Here is a 19,270-nt window from a genome sequence, read left to right as displayed (position 1 = left end):
CAGTGCTGCCTTCTTCTCTTTGAATGAAAGCTGCTGAAAAGTGCTCCATTCAGAGCTGGGGACTAAATTTTCAACACCATTTGATGAATGTATATTTGCTCTTGGCATACATTTGAGAACCAGAGTGCAGAATGGCAGAGTGCACAGTAAAAAAGGGGTGAGAAAGAGACTTCCAGGGAGCAGTCTAAAAATAGCAGCAGCGGAAGCCACCCAGAGGAGAAGTAGACTTTGAAAGAAAGCCAAATTAATATCAGGTAGAGTTTATGTTTCTTCTGGGGTTTTTTTTAAGGCAGGCTTCAATTATTTTTTTAATCACATCTAACTTTTCTGGAAAGAGCCAAGAGAGGATTTAAAATAAGTAAAATAACAGTAGGAGTGAAAATACAGGACTAATCATCAACTGAAAATGGAATACTAAGTCTGCTTGTTCTGAAGTTGTTTGTGACATTTCTAACTAATGTAGGATGCTCAGACCTTGTAACATTCTCCTTAAAAGGCCTCTCCACCAGGCCCAGGTGCTTCTCTAAGTTTATGGTAGACTTGTCATCTTCTGCCTAAGTAAAAGAAGGAAAACAGCAACAGTCTATCAACCAAAAGTATATCAGTCAAAACACGATTTTACCATATGAAGACTGCATGTTGTTGGTTTTCAGGAGTGGGTAAGGAGCCCATATGATAGGATGACAGAGTAACTCACAGTGCGTGCCAAGTCCCTTCTCATAGTTGAGTGAGAGAGCAGTTGTAATGTGATCTCATTCTCCCACTTCCTGCAGTTCTGAACGTACTCATGGCTGCCCAGGCCGTGTTTACTGTGGCACGTAGTGACAGATAAAAAGGGTTTAAATCAAAAAAGAAAAGAAAAAACAAACAATTATATGTTAATATTATAGAGCAGTTGTTGAAAACATTTTAAAGGAAGGTTTTAACAGAAAGGGGTTAACCCACTGATGGTGTATACATTTCTCTAAAAGACAAAATAATATTTGCTTATATTTGTGCCTATTTTTAGCAAATGGGCCATTCAATGAAAACAAAATCAATCAATGCCAGTGACAGAGTTACAGACCCTCGAAGAATAACTTCATCCCAGAGGTGGGATGAAATTTTGCACTTTTTTTCCCCAGCATTTTTTTAACCACGATAATTTCCTAACTACAGAAGATAGACATATTTAATGTTCAGGGCTAAAAAACATTTGTAAGCTCTGTTAAAAACAAAATAAATAAATCAGTATTTTTATACTCGCAGTGTCAGATTCTAAAGGGGAAAAAAAAAGATTCCTTTTATATTTAAAGAATCCAAATCTCTGTTTCAATAACAAAACTGTGTCTGTGTGACAAAAACAAGCACTGGTACCTCACATATTTTTATCCATTTTTGATGAAAACTCTGAAAACTGTATTTTTGGTAAACTCTGTAGGATCATATTATCAAGTGGGATATGGTGCTGGTCAAAACAAGTTACCGTTCTCCTTAAAGGTCTTAAAACACATGTTGATACCAGACTCGTATTTTTTTCTAATACAGTAAAAGTTTTCCTTGCTAGCTTACTATAAATTCCAATAATCCAAAGATGTAATCCATAATAAAAATACAAGCACTTAAACAACATATGTTTAAAAGTATAAAGTGATGGTTACATACATAATGATTTTACAGTAAATGGTATCGTAGTTCTGAGTGTAGCCAGTGCAAGATTATTAAGCTTTATTCCAGCAAACGGTCGTGCAACAAACACAGCATTAATTTAGCCAGCAACTGATGATGACAGATTAAACACGTTGCCAAGATAGGAGACTCACAGACAAAGAGATGAAAGAGAGAAACTGAGAAAGAGAGTAAAAAAATGGATGAGAAAATAAACTTATTAGAAACTCCTGGGAGAAGTGGCTTCTCACATGCCAGTGTATTAGAAATACTCACTTTTGTAGCACCTCCTCCCGGCCACAGACTTTGAGCAAATAGCTGGAGAAGTCTACCTTGTCCAAGTCATCATGGACCCAGCACAGAGTCTGACTGATCAACAGCTCCACTGGAGAACTCACTTAAGGAGAAAAAAAAGGTATGAGAATTATCCAGAGACAATAATGAAGAAAAGAGAAGAAGGTAATCATGAAAGAGAGGTAAACGTGGAGCAGAGGCAAAAGATGGAAAGATCAACAGATGGAGAGGAAAAGGTAATTATGGAACAAAGCTGAGCACACGACCTACTGGGTTAGCATTAAAAAATACATTTGGAGCATTCTCAAAACAATTCACCACAGCATACCTGACAAACAAAAAAAAAAGACTAATTTGAATTAGAAAGATTAAAAGGTAAATAGCCAGTTCCAATGTTGCTTTTTTTGTGAGACTTGACCACAATAAGTTTCTGAGGCTGTTAAAAAGCTGTTTTTGCAGGTGTAGGAACTGAACTCTAAATCTTATAGTGATCAAAATTCCTTTCTAACCACAAAACACATCCTCCCAGGTTCTGAACAGTTCGTGTTTCATATTTCAAATCAAACCAGTTCTCGAATCAAAGGCATTACCGCAGAACGCTGTGAAATGATATTAAGGGGGATTCTAGGCATTTGCGTGTCCTACGATACCTGATGTATCAGGCCAAGCGAAGCTTAGGTGGAGAGCGTAACTTGACACACAGCAGATTATTCTGCTGTTTACCTTCTTCAGTTTTTAAGCACACTGAATATACATAAACACAGGCTGACAGATAAAAAGACAGACACAGACTCTTCACACACAGAAACATCTCGACGTTGGATTAAGCACACATGCTCAGGTTACTTAAAAGAAGTTCATATTGACACACACGGAGCTGGACCACCCCTGCCTAAAGCAATAACACACCACCCTCCACCCTTTGGAGGAATGGTGAGGCTTTTCTTGCTGCTTAAGCAAGCACTGCAATGCCTGTGTGGCAATGGTGGTCATATATGTGCTACAAGAGCATTTTATAACAATGCAATTACACAGACTATGCCTCATTTTGGAAGTATTCTGAACTGGTAATGGAATTCCCAGCGGGCATATTTGAGGGCACCAGTTACAAGAGGAGAACATTCCGAAATCACATGTTAACCATTTCACACATGACTGGGGAATGGTGTTGGTGGAGTCACACTCGAACAAAAATATTAATGGTTGATTTAGTGCACGTGCACGCACGCGCACAGAACTGAAAACGAAGTGAGACCAACAAAAGTTACTTTTTGTTACAGTGCATGTCAAATCCCTTTTATGTAGAATCCAAGTAAGAGGCTCAGAAGTCACTTTACACTTGTTAAATCTACAAGGCAAAGATCGGAAAGGTGTGAAGAGAGGAAATAGAGATTTATATTTTTGTAACAAGTCCAATTGTCAGAGAGAATCAAAGAGGGGGGGAAAAAGAAGAAGAAAAAAAAAAGAAAGAGGCCCACAACGGCAAAGGGAAAACCACAATAAGAAGAAAAGTACCATGCTAAAACATAACAGAAAGTGGAAGAGTTTAAAGTTGATAATTAAAGCATACTGTGTTAGTGATTCTATGATACTAAGAATTTCAGGCCATCCATCCGTCCCATGGGGGCAGCAGCCTAAGAAGACCTCCAGACTGCCCATCTCCACAGCCACCTCCTGTAGCTATTATGGGGCAAACACCATGGCATTCTCAAGCCAGCTGAGAAATGTAATCTCACCAGTGTGTCCTGGGTCTAACCCAGGGCCTCATTTCAGTGGGACATGCCTAACACACCTGACCTAGGAGGCATCCTAGGCAGAGGGCCAAACAACCTCAACTGGAGAGCCCTGACAGCTTTCAGAGGAAACCAGTTTCCGTTGCTTGTATCCACGCTCTTATTCTTTCAGTCACTATCCACGGGCCGTGGCCAAAAGTGAGGGTGGGAATGCAGATTGAAGAGTACATCTATAGCATCAATTCACCACAGCAGACCGGTACATCGCACTCATTACTGCAGATGCTGCACCAATCGATCTGTAAATCTCTTGCTCCTTCTTCCCTTCCTCTTGAACAAGACCCCGAGATACTTAAACTACACTTGGCAACTTATTCCCAACTCCAAGTGGGTACTCCACCCTTTTCCGGTTGAGTACTATGGGCTTAGACTTCTAGGTGCCAATTCCCATTCCAGCCACAGCCAGTTTGATTTCTGCATTTTAGTTTAGTTAGACGTTACCTATTAAAAGTTCTTTCTGACAGAGGTTTTTTTTTGTAGGTGAAAGATTTAAGAAACATGGTGTTGTCGCCTCTCCAACACCCTCCCAGCAGCAGACGACAACCCGGGTCTCTTAGAATTTCACTTCTGTCATTCTCTACACATTTACTTCTCACTTCAAGCAATTCTCATTCTCTTACGCGAAGTCTGTACCTTTGGCACAGTTTCTTCATAAATATCATTCTTTGGTTTCTCTCCTTTATAAATCATCTCTTTACTCCCTTTAGCTTGTCACATTTTTTGCTCCGTCCTCTTTTGTAATTCTTAAATGTATTGCTTCCTCCCCTTCTCACTCTCTTCCATCTTCCCTCTTCAGCCACAGTATGTAAGGAATCCCTGAGAAGGCAGCAGCAGTTCACAGCCAAACTTTACAACAATCAGTTATTTCTCTGTCGGCCTGTTCTCTACAATATGAGCACAGTCAAAGATTTCAGAAGGGCACAAACATTGTTTTTAATAAAATACACTTTCATTTATAATAAGAAAATCAGCTGCAAGTGGATGCACCACTAACAAAGTCACAAAATTTTGAGGCTTCCACAACAGATAAAAGATGAGCTACTGGGTGATAAATAAGAGAAGATGAAGATCAAATAGGATGTGTGAAGAAAAGAAAAAACTGAAAAAGATGGAGACAAGAAGGTGCAGAGTAGATGGGAAAAATTTCTCATGTGGCATTTTTAATTTGTAGTTTCTGAAAAAAGGACAAGACCAAAAAGTGGGTGAATGAAGAGCAACACTGAGAAAGGTTTAGGGTTAGCTTTGAGTTGAACTAATGAAAAAGACATCACTCATGGACAAAAGAACCCTATTTAGAAAGTGACTGGGAAGACAATGTAAACTATGATAAGAAGCAGGAACCTACAAAAAGCAAAAAAGTATTAAATACATTTCTCATAGGTTTTTTGATTTTGAACTGGGCTTTTCAGAGTGGTGCCTATGTCATAAGTAATATATATGTACACACTAAGGCCTGAGAACTTGTCTATGTCTAAGAAAATACGTTTGGTGTTAAAACGAAACAAGCATCATGTTTTTTTTTCGGGTATGGACACAGACAGTAAGATGCAAAATAATCTAGATATACACTCACACACAGACACACTGATCCTCAAAGACCCAGACAGTGGTGAATTTGGTCACACAGTTGGAATAACACGTCCAACAAAAGAGCGCAGTGGACTGCCTGACAGCCTCCAGTGTGTTTGGCTTCAGATCCTTAAAGACATGTCAGTCAGATGCGGTTGTAGATTTGTATGTGAATAAGGAGGGGTTAGCCAATTACAGCTCCCCAAATAAACAGGGAACTAAACCAAAATCCTTAATAGGACCTTGAGGAGGGAAAAAAAAAACACAACAAAAACTAACTCCACTTCCTTTTGCCCAACATGGCTACTGAATGGTGAGGGCACAAACCTTTATCTGTGTGGAAAAGGAACATAATATAATTCCCACGACAGAAAAAAAATGAAAAGAAAAATGTGTGTGCGAAGAGTTTGGCAACTGTGAATGTTGTTTCCTCCTTCAGAGCTCTCTTATCTGAAATTGGAGCTGCTCGCTCTTAAAGGCAAAGAGGCACAAGTTTCCTTTTTAGCCGATTCACGTGGTGTCCCATCCGTACAGGAATTTGGCAGGAATTTGGCATTTTGCACCAGGAAGCACTGTTTTGAAAGTCGCTAAGAATGGATCAAGCGATTGTCTGAAGAGTCTGAACCACAGGTTCGAATCATCACCAGTTTTTCAGTTTTCTGACTAACAAAGACATTGCCTATGGACCCCCTGCAGTAAGGAGATGTGCGAGTGTATAAATTGGATTTATGACAGTAGTTTTTTTGTTTTTGTTCTTTTGCACCAACAGCAAACTCTTTGGGCTTCTTAACAGGTTATTATGCAACAATTTTAGAACAGTTTGAGATCAAATAGGGGTGCATCCAACAAATAAGCTAAAACAAACTTGACACCTCTTTGGTTCCTTAATAGTGGCATTTGTATCACGTGACGTATCAAGCACATATTCTGTCCTTTCATCCTGTAAAGAACTGATTGAAACACGGCTCATACAACAGACAATTTCTGACTTTGTTCAGATGCTTACCGTCACAGGTGAAGGTTACAGGCTGCTGAGAATCAGAGATTTCGATAGAAACCTTGACAGAACAGCTATTATCACCACCACCATTTCTCTGGGTAATGACAGGGCTAAGGACGAAGCCAGGGTTGGTTGCAATGTCATCATGAGGGAATTTGGAACGTAGGCTGGTAGGGGGAGAATAAAAATGTTAATAAAGAAAAAAAAAATCAGAATACAAACGTACAGCACTTTCTGCTATTCATATTTTGGTCTACTTGGCCAGTGAAAATACATTAGGGGAAGCCAAGGCAAGCCAAGCATATGAATCAGCTGGCTTGGATGAGACTACTAAATGCAGGATGGGCAGTGTAACAGGAAAAATGGATGGAGGGGAGAAAGGAGAGCAAATCTGAATAGCACATTATGATTACACACATGGAAAAGATCCTATAAAATCACTGAAAACCAATTACTCTCCAGTCCCAAGAAGCTTCCATAAGGCCTCAAATTAGTCATCTGTAAGTGTCTGATGTTGACCGACAATGTTATGAAAATGCCCCCCCTACCCCCCCACCATGTTCTCTCAACAGAATCCATGCAAACCATTTGTTGACCCACAAGCATGCAGGGAAGTCGTTTGGCAAACGACAGTGGGTGTTGACTTTATTAACACAATGAAAATGGATTCTCCAAGCAGAGCGTCATCTTTACTCCACCCAAAATAACTACCGGAGTGAGAAATTCTGTACAGCCTCAAGCAATGAAGAGAATTGAAACCATGCAATTAAGCAAATGCATGCATGAAATTCTATATTTGGTAAAAGCATCTTTTTAGGCAGTTACAACCAACTAAAAGTAATTTCTGTGGCTGTGTGCTTCACTGCCTACAGGCCGCACTAAAGGGGCAGCCTTTGGATCAAAAAAAAAAAAATGAAACCAACATCCAAGGGCAAAAAACTGCAGTTAGTGTAAATGTCACTTAAGACTATCTTAAAATTGACAGAATCCCACATGCCTAACTAAAAATGTGTATTTATAGCCTGGAACAAAAAAAAAGAAGCCTTTGGCCACTGTGGATCGTTTCCTTTATAAAAACTATGAGGAGGGTGAATGGATCCTTCAACAGACAGGTGTCTCGACAAAGGTAGCAGTAGCCTACAAGGACTCCCCTTAAACTTAACTATTGACTTGTGGCTCCACTCTTTCATCCAAAGATGGTGATTCTTTTGCTCTGAAAACCAATATGGCGAAGAACTGAGACTGCAAACGAGTAACATCTCCCTACATCCATACATTTCTCTACATCCATCATTTACACCGTTTTAACTTATCAGTAGAAGTAATGGCTCCAACTTGTGAAGATCCTGTGGTATGTGAAACGTGACTTTGTGAGCGGTTTAATAAATTGTTTCATGTTTATATTTAAGCATATAAGAAAGGCAATGGCAAGCAGAGGGTTCTTACGATGCTATGTCTTCACAGAAGGCAACGATCTCCAGGTTCTGTGCATCCTGTTCTTCCAGGGCGTCATTCTTTACCAGAGCGTTTCCTTTTCCCTTCTCCTACAGGAGCACAGTCAAACATGTAGATACAGAGTCAGAGAACTAGAATAAAACATGAGTAACCTACCTATATATTTCAAAAGACAAGCAGGGCACAAAGAAAGCAGCGGGGGTATGGCTTCAGTGGCATTCGCTTTTAGTACGTTCAATTAAAATCTCCATATATCAGTGTAAAGGTGCTAAGGTTTAGCAATGCTAAAGGTCTTCACGGTGATTTGTGTTGATTGTTGGTGGTGGACTATTGAAAGGGCAGTTTGATTAAAGACAGCTCAGAGCTATGAATCCTACAGGGAATGAACATGTCAGCAATGGCAAAATCTTGATGCCTATATAGTTTCCCAGCTATTTTATGCTGCTGCCTCTTAACCTATGGTCAAGCAGTAGTTTGGTTCAAGTCAAAATAAACATGACAACAGCTGAACTGGATATTTCTTACACACAATTTTTTTCTTTTTTAATCTCAAAATAATTTTAAGAAGTGAGAGTTCTAAATTTGTCTTGATCCAGCTCTGTCACTCACAGCCCAAATCCTGAGACAGCCCACTGGGAGTTACTCCAAGATTCCTGGAGGCTGGCCCAGTGCCGGGAACTCACAGTTACACTGTGCTCTTAACTGTGGTTCGACTGCCAGCAGCTGAGGAATGCACTTCCTGTGGTACAGGAAATGAGAAGTGAAAGGGTCCTGCCCCTTCCGGTGCTAGGCTCTAGGCGGTCTAAATAAAGTGCTCAGTCATGCGTTGGAAATCTGTGACTCTGACATCATTCCCAAAGAAGTCTGAGGACTGTGGGAAGGGAAAGAAAGAAAAGGGATGAAAGAAATATCTTAAATGCCATAATAAGAGTTTGGTTCTCCATTCAGAGACTTCTGAGGAATTCTGAATCCAGTTTTTTGAGGAGCTTGGTGGGGAGTATGGAGCTGAGCTTCTATGTTTTGAGCTTCTATGTTTTGATGACAATAAAACTGGACAATTAGCTTTTTTCCCCCTTTTTTTTTTTTACAGCTTGTAATGTCCTGCTAATTTAACCCACACAATTCCTTTTATGGGAATATTTTTTTCAGATTTTCTTGAGCTGCTCCTGGATCAAGTCTTGTGGGTTTTATGGAAGTCATCACGCAAGACTTGTGTAATGACTGAATAATTAAACAATGCAAATTAAAAAATTAATGAACATATAAACGAACAAAAATAATAACAAACAAACAAACAAACATACGGTAACAAAGAGATGGAACGTAGTCAGAACTGACTGGATTGCACTACCGGAAGGCAACATTGCAGACATTGAGGACAGCTACAAGTACCTGGGGATCCCACATGCAAATGAGAACCACTAAGAGGCTGCTAGGAAAGCTGCAACCACCAAGTACCTGCAGTGGGTCAGGCAAGTCCTGAGGAGTCACCTGAATGGTAAGAACAAGATCATCAACACCTACACCCTGCCGGTGATCAGGTACGCTGCTGGGATAATAGGCTGGCCAAAGGAGGAGATGGAAACCACTGACATCAAGACAAGGAAGCTCCTGACCATGCACAGAGGGTTTCCACCCCAAATCCAGCACCCTGAGGCTGTACACTAAGTGGAAGGAGAGAGGGGTTGGGGACTTGTGAGTATCACAATCATTGTCTAGGATGAGACAACAAACATCCAGGAGTACATCAGGAAGATTGTCACAACTGACCATGTGCTTAGTGAATACAGGCAGCAGAAACCCAAGAAAGAAGAGGATCAAGGGGAGGAACCATCATGGAAGGACAGGCCCCGGCACGGTATGTACCACCGGCAGATAGAGGAGGTAGCTTGACATCCAGAAATCCTACCAGTGGCTGGACAAAGCTGGACTGAAAGACAGCACAGAGGCACTAATCATGGCAATACATGAACAAGCTCTGGGCACAAGAACCATAGAGGCTGGGGTCTACCACACACGGCAAGACCCCAGGTGCAGGCTGTGTAAAGTTGCCCCTGAGAGAGTCCTGCACATAACAGCAAGGTGCAAGATGCTAGCTGGCAGGACATACATGGAATGCAAGTGGCCGGCATAGTATACAGAGACATCTGTGCCAAATATGGCCTGGAAGGACTGAGATCAAAATGAGATACGCCCCCTAAGGTGGTCCAAAATGACCCAGCTACGATCCTGTGGGACTTCCAGATACAGACGGAAAATTGGTGATGGTTACCCAACCGGACAAAGTGGTGGTAGACAAACAGAGGAAGATGGCTGTAGTGATAGAGCGAAGCGATACCAAATGACACCAACATCAGGAAGAAGGAACATAAGAAGTTGGAGAAGTATGAAGGGCTTAGAGAAGAGCTCGAGAAGATGTGGAGGGGGAAGGCAACAGTGCTCCCAGTGGTAATCGGAGCACTCGGTGCAATGACTCCCAAGATAGGCAAGTGCCTCCAACAGATCCCAGGAACAACCTCTGAGACCTCTGTAAAGATACTGTGCAGGACCATCAAGCTCCCAGGTCTCGGGTAGAGGACCCAAGGCCAAAATTTGGGACCAAAAATCCCTGCAGGGATGAAGTAGAGTGGGTTTCTGCCCTGCAGTTTTTTTGGTGTCAAACTTTGTCTTAAATATTATCATCTACACATTACTCTACTGGAGAATAGTAGCAAATCTGTCAACATGGTATGTCTGAACAAAACATAATTATCAAGGTTGACTAAGTAAATAAATAAATAAATAAATAAGGGTCAATTCTGTAACTCGAAAAGTACTGAGTGATCACATTTTCATATGTTTTACTTTCCGCATACGTGAAGGAATCTCGGTTCGAAGGGGGAAAAAGTTTTAAACAGCAAACAAACAAAAAAAAAAAATCAATAAATACATACAGGACAAACAGAGTGAGAGAGAGAAAGGTATCAAACAAAAAAGAGAATGAAACTAAAAAACAAAATAAACCCAAAAAACAGGATCAAAATTGCAAAAGGAAGAAAATGCGAGGAAAGGAACAAAGTAAACCTCAGAAACCCAGCAAAGAATGAGACCAGTAGAGGATATTTGAAGTGTTTATGTTTGGAGCAGGATTGCTGCACCAAAAACAAACATGAGCAGATAATCCAATGAGGTCGTGTGAGCTGACAGGCATAGTACATCTCTCTCTCTCTCTCTCTCACACTCTCACACACACACACTCTCACACACACTCTCTCTCTCACTCACACACACACACACACACACACACACACACACACCGGGCTGTACAGTGAGACAGGCCAGTCTTTGTTTTGGTTGATCAATTTTGTTAGACCCAGACTGAGAGATCCTGGTGTCCAGAGTCATGGGAATGGCTTCGTATGCTTCACGAGCTGATTAGTCTTTAACGCTCCGCCTCCGTTTACTGTGATGTGTGATGACATTGTGTTTCTGGTTTTACAGTCTGAGTACAACAGATTATGATCGTCATGGTGGCTGGCCTTAAAGGACACAGAGAGTATGCTGTGGGACTGGTCACATCAAACCTATCAGTCATGTCTTGAACAATTACTTTCATCTCAGATTCTTACTAAAGACCAAATTTTCCACAAGTATACTGGTGTTACCAAATTTCTCCAATGAACGCACCAGTACACAAACTAGTCAAACACCCTTTCCTTCTAGTACAGCATGGTATTATTCAACCTTGCATGCTAGCTTTATTTGCATAACCTAGTTTTGAATGATGTATGCATTGATGGTGAGTGGATACTACATAAAAATGAAAAAAACTTTAATATTAAAAGGTCATGGATCCCATGACCCTTCGCCATAAACAATGGCTGACAATATAGGTAACGTCTTAAGAACGAAAAAAGAAAAGAAAGGCATGTTTGTTTTTGCCAGCTGAAAAGGAGCTGGGATAAGTCGAGTTTTCTCCAGCTTCAAAAGGAGATTTTCAACAACATTGGTTACCAGCGTTGTCTCACAGCGAGAAGTTCAAATACCTTCATCAGATCAGACTTTTCAGAGCATAATTTGTATGTTTTTCAAGTGCCCATATGGGATTTTTCTGGCAACTGACTTCCTCACACATATTCCAGGACATTCATTTTAGGCTAACTGGTGACTAGAAAAGTGATATATATCCAATAGTACAGGGGAGCAACGGTATCCACAGAGAATGTTGTGATCTGCGATGTTAGCCACTTAAGTAGCTTATGTGAACCACTCCCTTTGAAACTGCTGACCTTCACTGTTGCTTTCAAAGAGAGGAAAAGTCAAAGTACAAGCAAGATGACAGCCAGCTTCTGCTGATGTTGGGATTATACTGTGCTGTGCACATGAACACCATGAATAATGACTTCTTCGAAGTCCACCTGAATGGCATAACCATAGATTCTGCACTACAATTTAGTGTCTCTGTCTGAAAGAACCTTCCTGCTCATTCCCTAGCACACTCATGGACGGAGAAATTCCAACAGCAACATTCTCTGTTATCCAATACTTTGTTTCATTGTAATGCGTCTCTAGTTTAGAGAGTTTTCTACAACACACAAAGCATTCCCTTTTCATCACAATGCAATCACAAGTACTGCATTAACCACTGCAGTTAAAAGAAGCAGTCTTTTTTCTTTTCTACTGGTTCAGTTGTCATTTTCCCACCTACACTTTTACTCTCTTCATCAGCCATTCGTAATTCAGGAGCTTTCTTTGGCTTTCCCTCTCAGTCAACGCCCTTCTCATTCTCTCATCCCTCTTATTGTGTGTGTGTGTTTTTAATAAAAGATAAAAGACATCTTTGTAATGTTATTTTATTTCTGGCAATTTGTTTACATGTACTCATGACAAGATATAGTTAAGGATTGACCAACTAAGCCAAAGAACAGAAAAAAAGTTCTCCATTCAAAAACAATGGCTACTGCGATGTCTGCCTGTGCTTGAGGGGCGCCAACATAGCCACAAATGTGGTCACAGGTAACACTTAAACACTCTCAGAAAGGCACCACTAACTGTTGTCAAGCTTACCACTTTACAGACTTGCAGGACAGATCTTTATTTTGGTGCACAAAGGCTGAAAAATTACATGAATATGTTTTTTTCTGAAACCCAACTTTGGTGAGAATTTCTTCCAGCTAACAGACAAAAAGACTGAAACTTGTCACAAATTATTTCTCATAACTTTCCAAACCTGCTGAGAGGTTTGGAAAAGGTAGAAAATATAACCATCCTGAAAAATGTCCCTATTGGCTCGATTCAGTTCGGGGAGACAGGCTTGTTTGTCCTTGATGTCACGCATCAGTTAGTTGGCCACATTCCGCTTCAGACTGAGACACATCAATTATAAAACACAAGACTCCTGCTTAATCAAAATGACATAGATGTAAAATTATCTGTCTTTTTCCTGGGGTTATATACAACAGTTATACAACACAGGCATACTAAATAACACTGAAAGACATAACATTTCAGTAATATCTTCCTCAGCAATTGTTTAAAGAGAACACCTACGGCAGGGGTGTCGAACTCCAGGCCTCGAGGGCCGGTGTCCTGCAAGTTTTAGATCTCACCCTGGATCAGGACACCTGAAACAAATGATTAGCTCATTACCAGGCCTCTGGAGAACTTCAAGACATGTTGAGAAGGTAATTTAGCCATTTAAATCAGGTGCGAAGGAATCAAGGACGCATCTAAAACCTGCAGGACACCGGCTCTCGAGGCCTGGAGTTCGACACCTGTGACCTAAGGGCTTGAATCTATCCACGTTTTACCAACATTAAGACAGTGACTGACCAGAGTTATTTCTGAAGATGAGCAGCCATCTAAGGCATGCGAGACACATGGCCTAAATGTATCAGAGCACTTTAACTAAGTTCTTGTCAGACAGTCAAAATGCAGCTTTACCTCCAACATCCACACCTTTCCGCTGTCACAATTTGTAGTTTAGGTGATGTTGACGAATGCCTTCAGGAAAAGAGTACTTGAAAGTCTGCCTTGAGTCACAATCAAACATTTACTTACATTTACTAATTTTTTATTTTAGGATAAAGATAAACTTGATAAACAGTACCAACTACTTCTGGCCTAGCTGACTAATATTAGCATTCAGGCAAATGGCAAATAAGATGACCCATATTTATGTGCTGTACCACATTGATTTCACACTGGTTGAATGTTCAATGAACATGTGAAATGCTGAAACACTTTTAGAACAATTCATTCTCAAGGGTGGACAGACAGAAAAAGACTAGCATGGATCTGACAATTAGAAACCATAGCATGTCAACGACAAATGTGATGTGTAGTGTTGACAGATGAAATAACTGGTTACCAAGTTATGCAGTGATAAAAGCCAGCACCAATGGGATACCACTGGTTAGCATATAACCAGGTGGTGTAGTTAAGGTGTGCAGAAACAGCCACCTGATACATGCAACAAATGACAGCCCCCTGTTGCACCATTGTGATGTTTAGAGTAAGACAGATAAAACCCACGGCAGAATAGTGCGGCCTTACAGCACTTAGACCTAGAAAAGTATGTCAGCTGTCTAGAGGCCGTGTCACATTAAAATGACATAACCACATCCTGAACAAACATATAGATGCTAACCTACCAGAAAAGAGAATAGATTGTGCTAGCACTGCTAACATTTGCCATACTCCGTATACTAATCTGGCATCGTGTTTTTGCGCAGCAAAGTGCCACAGATATTAGCATTTGAAAGATGTTTAGTGACAAACATAAAGAGTGTGAAAAGGCTCAGGAAAAAATAAAACAAAAAAAATCCCTAACATTTGTATATGTTTAGCCATTTCTAATAATCTGATCTTCATTTTGATAGTTCTGACAGAGTAGCCAGAAGAGTGTTAAGTGTCCAACTGGAGTGGTATTGGCCCAGAATTTCACAATTGATGCAACCCTCACATATATTTTTTTTTTTTTGCTTTTTTGTCCAGCTGCTGAGAGCAACTATTCACACTTTCACTTGTGGAATGACTGTAGGACTTGCCCTTCCCTTCAAAATTTAATTTGGCATGCTGATCCCATACAGAAATGAGCTGAAATGTAGCACAAGGAAAATAAAATAAAAAATAAATAAATTAAATTATATTATCATTTAACCATGAGCAATAAATAACTAAGAAAGGAAAAGCTAATTTCTTAAGTGCATGAATGAAGGACCATGTGCGTGTATACTACATATGCAGTCTGTTCATGCTTGTTTCTAACTGAACAAAGTGGCAGTACAGTTTCAGCTGGTGGCTGGCAGTAATTCCATGCCCAGCATCAGCATTGAGTTACAGTGTGTATCTAGACACCAGATAAGTCCTTACCTCTATGTGCAAGCCAAATGAGAATTACCCTAGACTGTCAACATGAAACCTGCACACAAATAGTATTTGGCAAATATGGATATCTGACCAGCCATAAAGTTTTGAGAAGTTACAGAGTAACTTGAAACTGCTTAGCAAAAAAAAAAAAAGGCTGGCCAATTCAAACTTCAGATTGTGTCAGAATAGAAAAAATATTGAATAATTAATATTTAACCTGCAAATGACCGCGATTCAACATGGAGGGCAAAATAGAACTACATTAGTCATCGGCAAAGGCCAAGGTGTAAAAACAGAGACAGTCTGACTTACTGCCAACATGTTGAAACATGGAAAACCATTCCAGACTCCCAGGTGTGCTTGTCTGGAAATACACTCAAGAGATGCTCACAGAAAGTTTGTCTTCCTAGAAGACTTATTGCCCTGAGTCTGAGTTGAGGTCAGGTGTAAAAAAAATATCTTTAACACTATTTTACCCCTTCACCTCTCTTCCTGGTATTTACCTGAAGTGTAGATCTAAGGATAAATTTTCTTGCCAATGTCAAGAAAATCAATTGGCAAACCCACACCCAAGTTTTTAAAGATGGAACTAGGAGGAAGGTAGTGAGTAACCTGGCACACAGATCCCATCCTCTGAGCTGTGGGAGATACGATATAATTCCTCTGGCAAACAAACACATATTTGCATACTTTAAACCAAGTGCCACCAATATTCCAAACTCTCTAGTTCTTGGTATTGTCTAGGTTTTATATTCCAATATAAATTAACATAAGGAAGGGTAAGTGAGGCTTTCACAGAGTTCGAGCAATTACTGATAGGATATTGCTTCCTTTTAATGGGTTGTGTATACAAGCAGCTTCCATTAAGCTAAAATGTTTGAGCTTCACATACAAGAAAGTCTTTAACAATTTGGAGGCTGTTTCAACAAGAAATGCTGAGCTTTACATCAGAGGAACAAATGGCTTCGAGAACACAAATCTACTTCTTCTTTCAATAAGGAAGTGACCAGTGTCTATCGAAGTCATACTTCCTGTAATAAACTGAAACACCTAGCTTAAAACCCCCAAACAAACAGTATCTTAATGAACAAAGTCTTCATGAAGCAGAGACTGTGACATTTTCGTAACTGGAAAAAGGACTTTGTCCGAAACATTTCCTAATTTCTCTTACATCTGTTAGCAGGATTATTATTGTGTGCATTAGTATCTCCCTTCTAATTGCTTAATTACTCTTCCACAATACTCTTCTTTTGTACCAGTAAGGAAGTTCAAAGGTTAGAAGACAGACAGCTGTTTCCCAGTGAGTCAGATATTTAACTGGAATGCACGTCACATCCCAGCACTGCAACATCTTCTAATAATGCATTTGGTTGGAAAAGAAAATTAAGTCTTAAATGCACTTTAGCACTTCACTACACTTATTCACAATGTATAATTAGACAATAATAAGAGAAAATGTGGCAGTGTGGAGGTGTGAGAGAAGTAAAATAGGTTGTGCGAGCCTTTAGATATGTGGGGGAAGAAAAGATTTGTCTGTGTGATAGATTTAACAAAAAGAGAGAAAAAAAAAAAGGTACAGTGTAGGCTTCAATACACACCACGCATTGCGATCTTCTTTCACAACTCACATTCAGATAAAAATGGCCTGTGGAGATAAATCTCCCTGCAAGTCTTTTTAATAACAAGAGCATGAGCAAACAGCCGCACACATGCTTAACTAACCTGCACTGAAAGGCCAGAAGTGTTTGTGTAATTTAACACTACTCCCCTAAATTTAATATTATCTACTAACAATAGTCATACTGTTCATTATCAGTTATAATACTGAAAACTGAGTTATTTAGGCAACATACAGGCTAATGTTTTTTTTTAAAACAAATCTTTCGTACATCTTTCAATTCTCTGTAGAGTTATGAGTTAGCCTCATTTCAGACAATTTATGCATACAGCTAATGAAAATGTATATGGCCTCAATACCCTTGAAGAATGATGCATTTCAGGGCCCCTTTGCAAAAAGCAAATGCAAGGCCTGAACAGACACTGATGCTTTAGGGTGTATCACCGGTTCTAAAGAAAGAGAAATTACTTTGCTGATTACCATTAATTTACACATTTGATCCTAAAAAGCTAAACTAAGAAATCATAGCTGAGCACTGTAAGCCATCAGTTATTTAACAGACTGAAAACTATAAGAAATTGAAAGGAATGAAATTGACACCAGTAAGAAGTAACATACTGAAAGAATGCAAGGACACAACAAGCCAGAGACAAATAAAAATGACAGAATGAAAAAGGAAAGACAGAAGACAACACAAGACAAAGGGTAGGGGCAGTGTAGTAGAGAAGGAAACAGGGCCAGACACAACAGCCGATCGCTTGATTCTGACTCAAAGTCTTCAAGTTCAAGCACATTTGTTCCATCTTACACCCCATCTGCCCACACGACCGCATCTTATAATACATTCTTGCCAGATATAACAAGGGCTGGCAACCACAGGCTAACTTAAAGACATCCAAACAATAATCTTGGGAATGTCTTGTGATTTCTGACATTTGCTGGTATAAATTCAGCTCATAAACAACATTAAAACAGAGCACTGACAATCACAAAGCAAGTGAAACCATATATTTCAATATATGTTGCTGTGCTATTGAAGCTTTAGAGGTAGGGCTGTGTTTAATATGTGTACTGTGTACGGGCTCTACTGTAGATGTTTTCTGTCATAACAGATACTTATTGATGGTAAGTTCATTACATCATATTATTGTCTATTTGTCGGTAAGTTATCTAGCATCCAGTTGTCCAAATGAACAATATAAACAAGGTCAACCACTCCCAATAAAAAATGAGTTTACAGTGGTCCCTCGCTATAACGCGGTTCACCTTTCACAACCTTTCTGTTTCACTGACTTCTTTTGGTGCAATTTTCCGTTTTTTGGGTTTTTTTGACAGTGCATTATGTTCTGCATCCTGATTGGCTGTAGACCATTGTCAATAAAACTCCTACCGTGTCTCCTATACAGTACAGAATGCATTCAGCTTGTCAAACTTGCATAAATCTTCGATCGCTAGCAGTGTGACTCTGAAGTGCTGTACTGTATGTTTGTAAGTTTTCTCCCCAACAAACACAACAATGTCGACGAAACATTTTACAATACTGGTTTGATAAGTGCTATACAAATAAACCCTCATTATTATCATCACTGACTTAAAAAATATTATTACTAACTTTAAAAAAAATGAAAAAGTCTTAGACAGGATTTGCATGCATGGTGTGGAGGAAATTTACACCCTAGTGTGCAGTCTCAGACATGGTTTAGCAATTCCTGCACAATGTGGTTTGAAGTCTAGTTTCACTACTAAGTTCTTGTTCATGTCTTACAGACTATAGCCTCACTGTTTTCTGTTTGTCTTCTAGCTACTTTCTTTATTGGTGGCTCAATAATAAAGAGGTTTATACATTCACCTGACATGTGAGAAGACACAAATACCTAAACCAAGAGTCACCTGCTGTGGTGTTATCTTGTGAATAAAGGAGGAGTAAAAAAAAAAGCTAGCTAGCCACTTTCTGTGTCAAAATACATTTAAAGAAAAAGAAAAAAAGTAAATGAAAAAACAAAAAAAACTGGAAGATGGGAAATGTAAGCCAATTTGTTTTCATTACATGCTCAGAACACAGTAGCTAAGCAGTTCTCCCTAGTGAGTGTAAACGAGTGGAGCTGGCATAGCAAGCCAAGAGGGCAATCTGTTAGGTCATTCTGTTGCTGCTGTAGGGCACTGGGGATCTGTGAAGACTTGTTCCTGTTTATGACAGCATGGGCACCAACAAGCAAGCAAGCAGATTGAACAAGGAGAGATAGCAAGTACACACATCGTCATCGCCTTACATACACAAAGAGAGCAGACAAGATTGAAGCAGATAAAACAGAGTGTAGAGGGACATATCTGTAGTAGGCTAAGCTTTAAAGGCTCAAGTTACACGGCACAGTAGACTCACCACATGCTTGACCCTAGGCCTAATATACATGCAAGAGTAAGCAAGCAACCACAGTTTTATCCTCCTGAGCAAAAAGAGATCAACTGTGGAATGAACTGTATACAAGCTGCCTTTGATAAAAGGCAAGGTATGTCTGTATGTCCTAAGTACACACTTAAAAAAAA

At 39.8% G+C, this 19,270-nt stretch overlaps 1 protein-coding gene across 2 annotated transcripts in view; it reads right to left on the bottom strand.

Moving 5' to 3' along the window:
• The window catches only part of pik3c2a (phosphatidylinositol-4-phosphate 3-kinase, catalytic subunit type 2 alpha), a 42,874-nt gene that overhangs the window by 17,575 nt on the left and 6,029 nt on the right, over positions 1 to 19,270 (bottom strand). For both annotated transcript variants that reach the window (XM_005731493.1, XM_005731494.2), the window contains exons 3-7: positions 7,750 to 7,847; positions 6,310 to 6,470; positions 1,924 to 2,044; positions 698 to 809; positions 475 to 554 (exon numbers count right to left, since the gene is read on the bottom strand). In XM_005731493.1, coding sequence (XP_005731550.1) covers positions 475 to 554; positions 698 to 809; positions 1,924 to 2,044; positions 6,310 to 6,470; positions 7,750 to 7,847 — 572 coding nt within the window. The remainder of the gene's footprint in view (positions 1 to 474; positions 555 to 697; positions 810 to 1,923; positions 2,045 to 6,309; positions 6,471 to 7,749; positions 7,848 to 19,270) is intronic.

The sequence above is a fragment of the Pundamilia nyererei genome, unplaced genomic scaffold (assembly GCF_000239375.1).
Source record: "Pundamilia nyererei isolate P.nyererei 1_Seehausen unplaced genomic scaffold, PunNye1.0 scaffold00043, whole genome shotgun sequence".
Classification (NCBI taxonomy): domain Eukaryota; kingdom Metazoa; phylum Chordata; class Actinopteri; order Cichliformes; family Cichlidae; genus Pundamilia; species Pundamilia nyererei.
The sequence above is the reverse complement of the archived record's forward strand: the minus strand, read 5'-3'. Positions and strand labels throughout refer to the sequence as shown.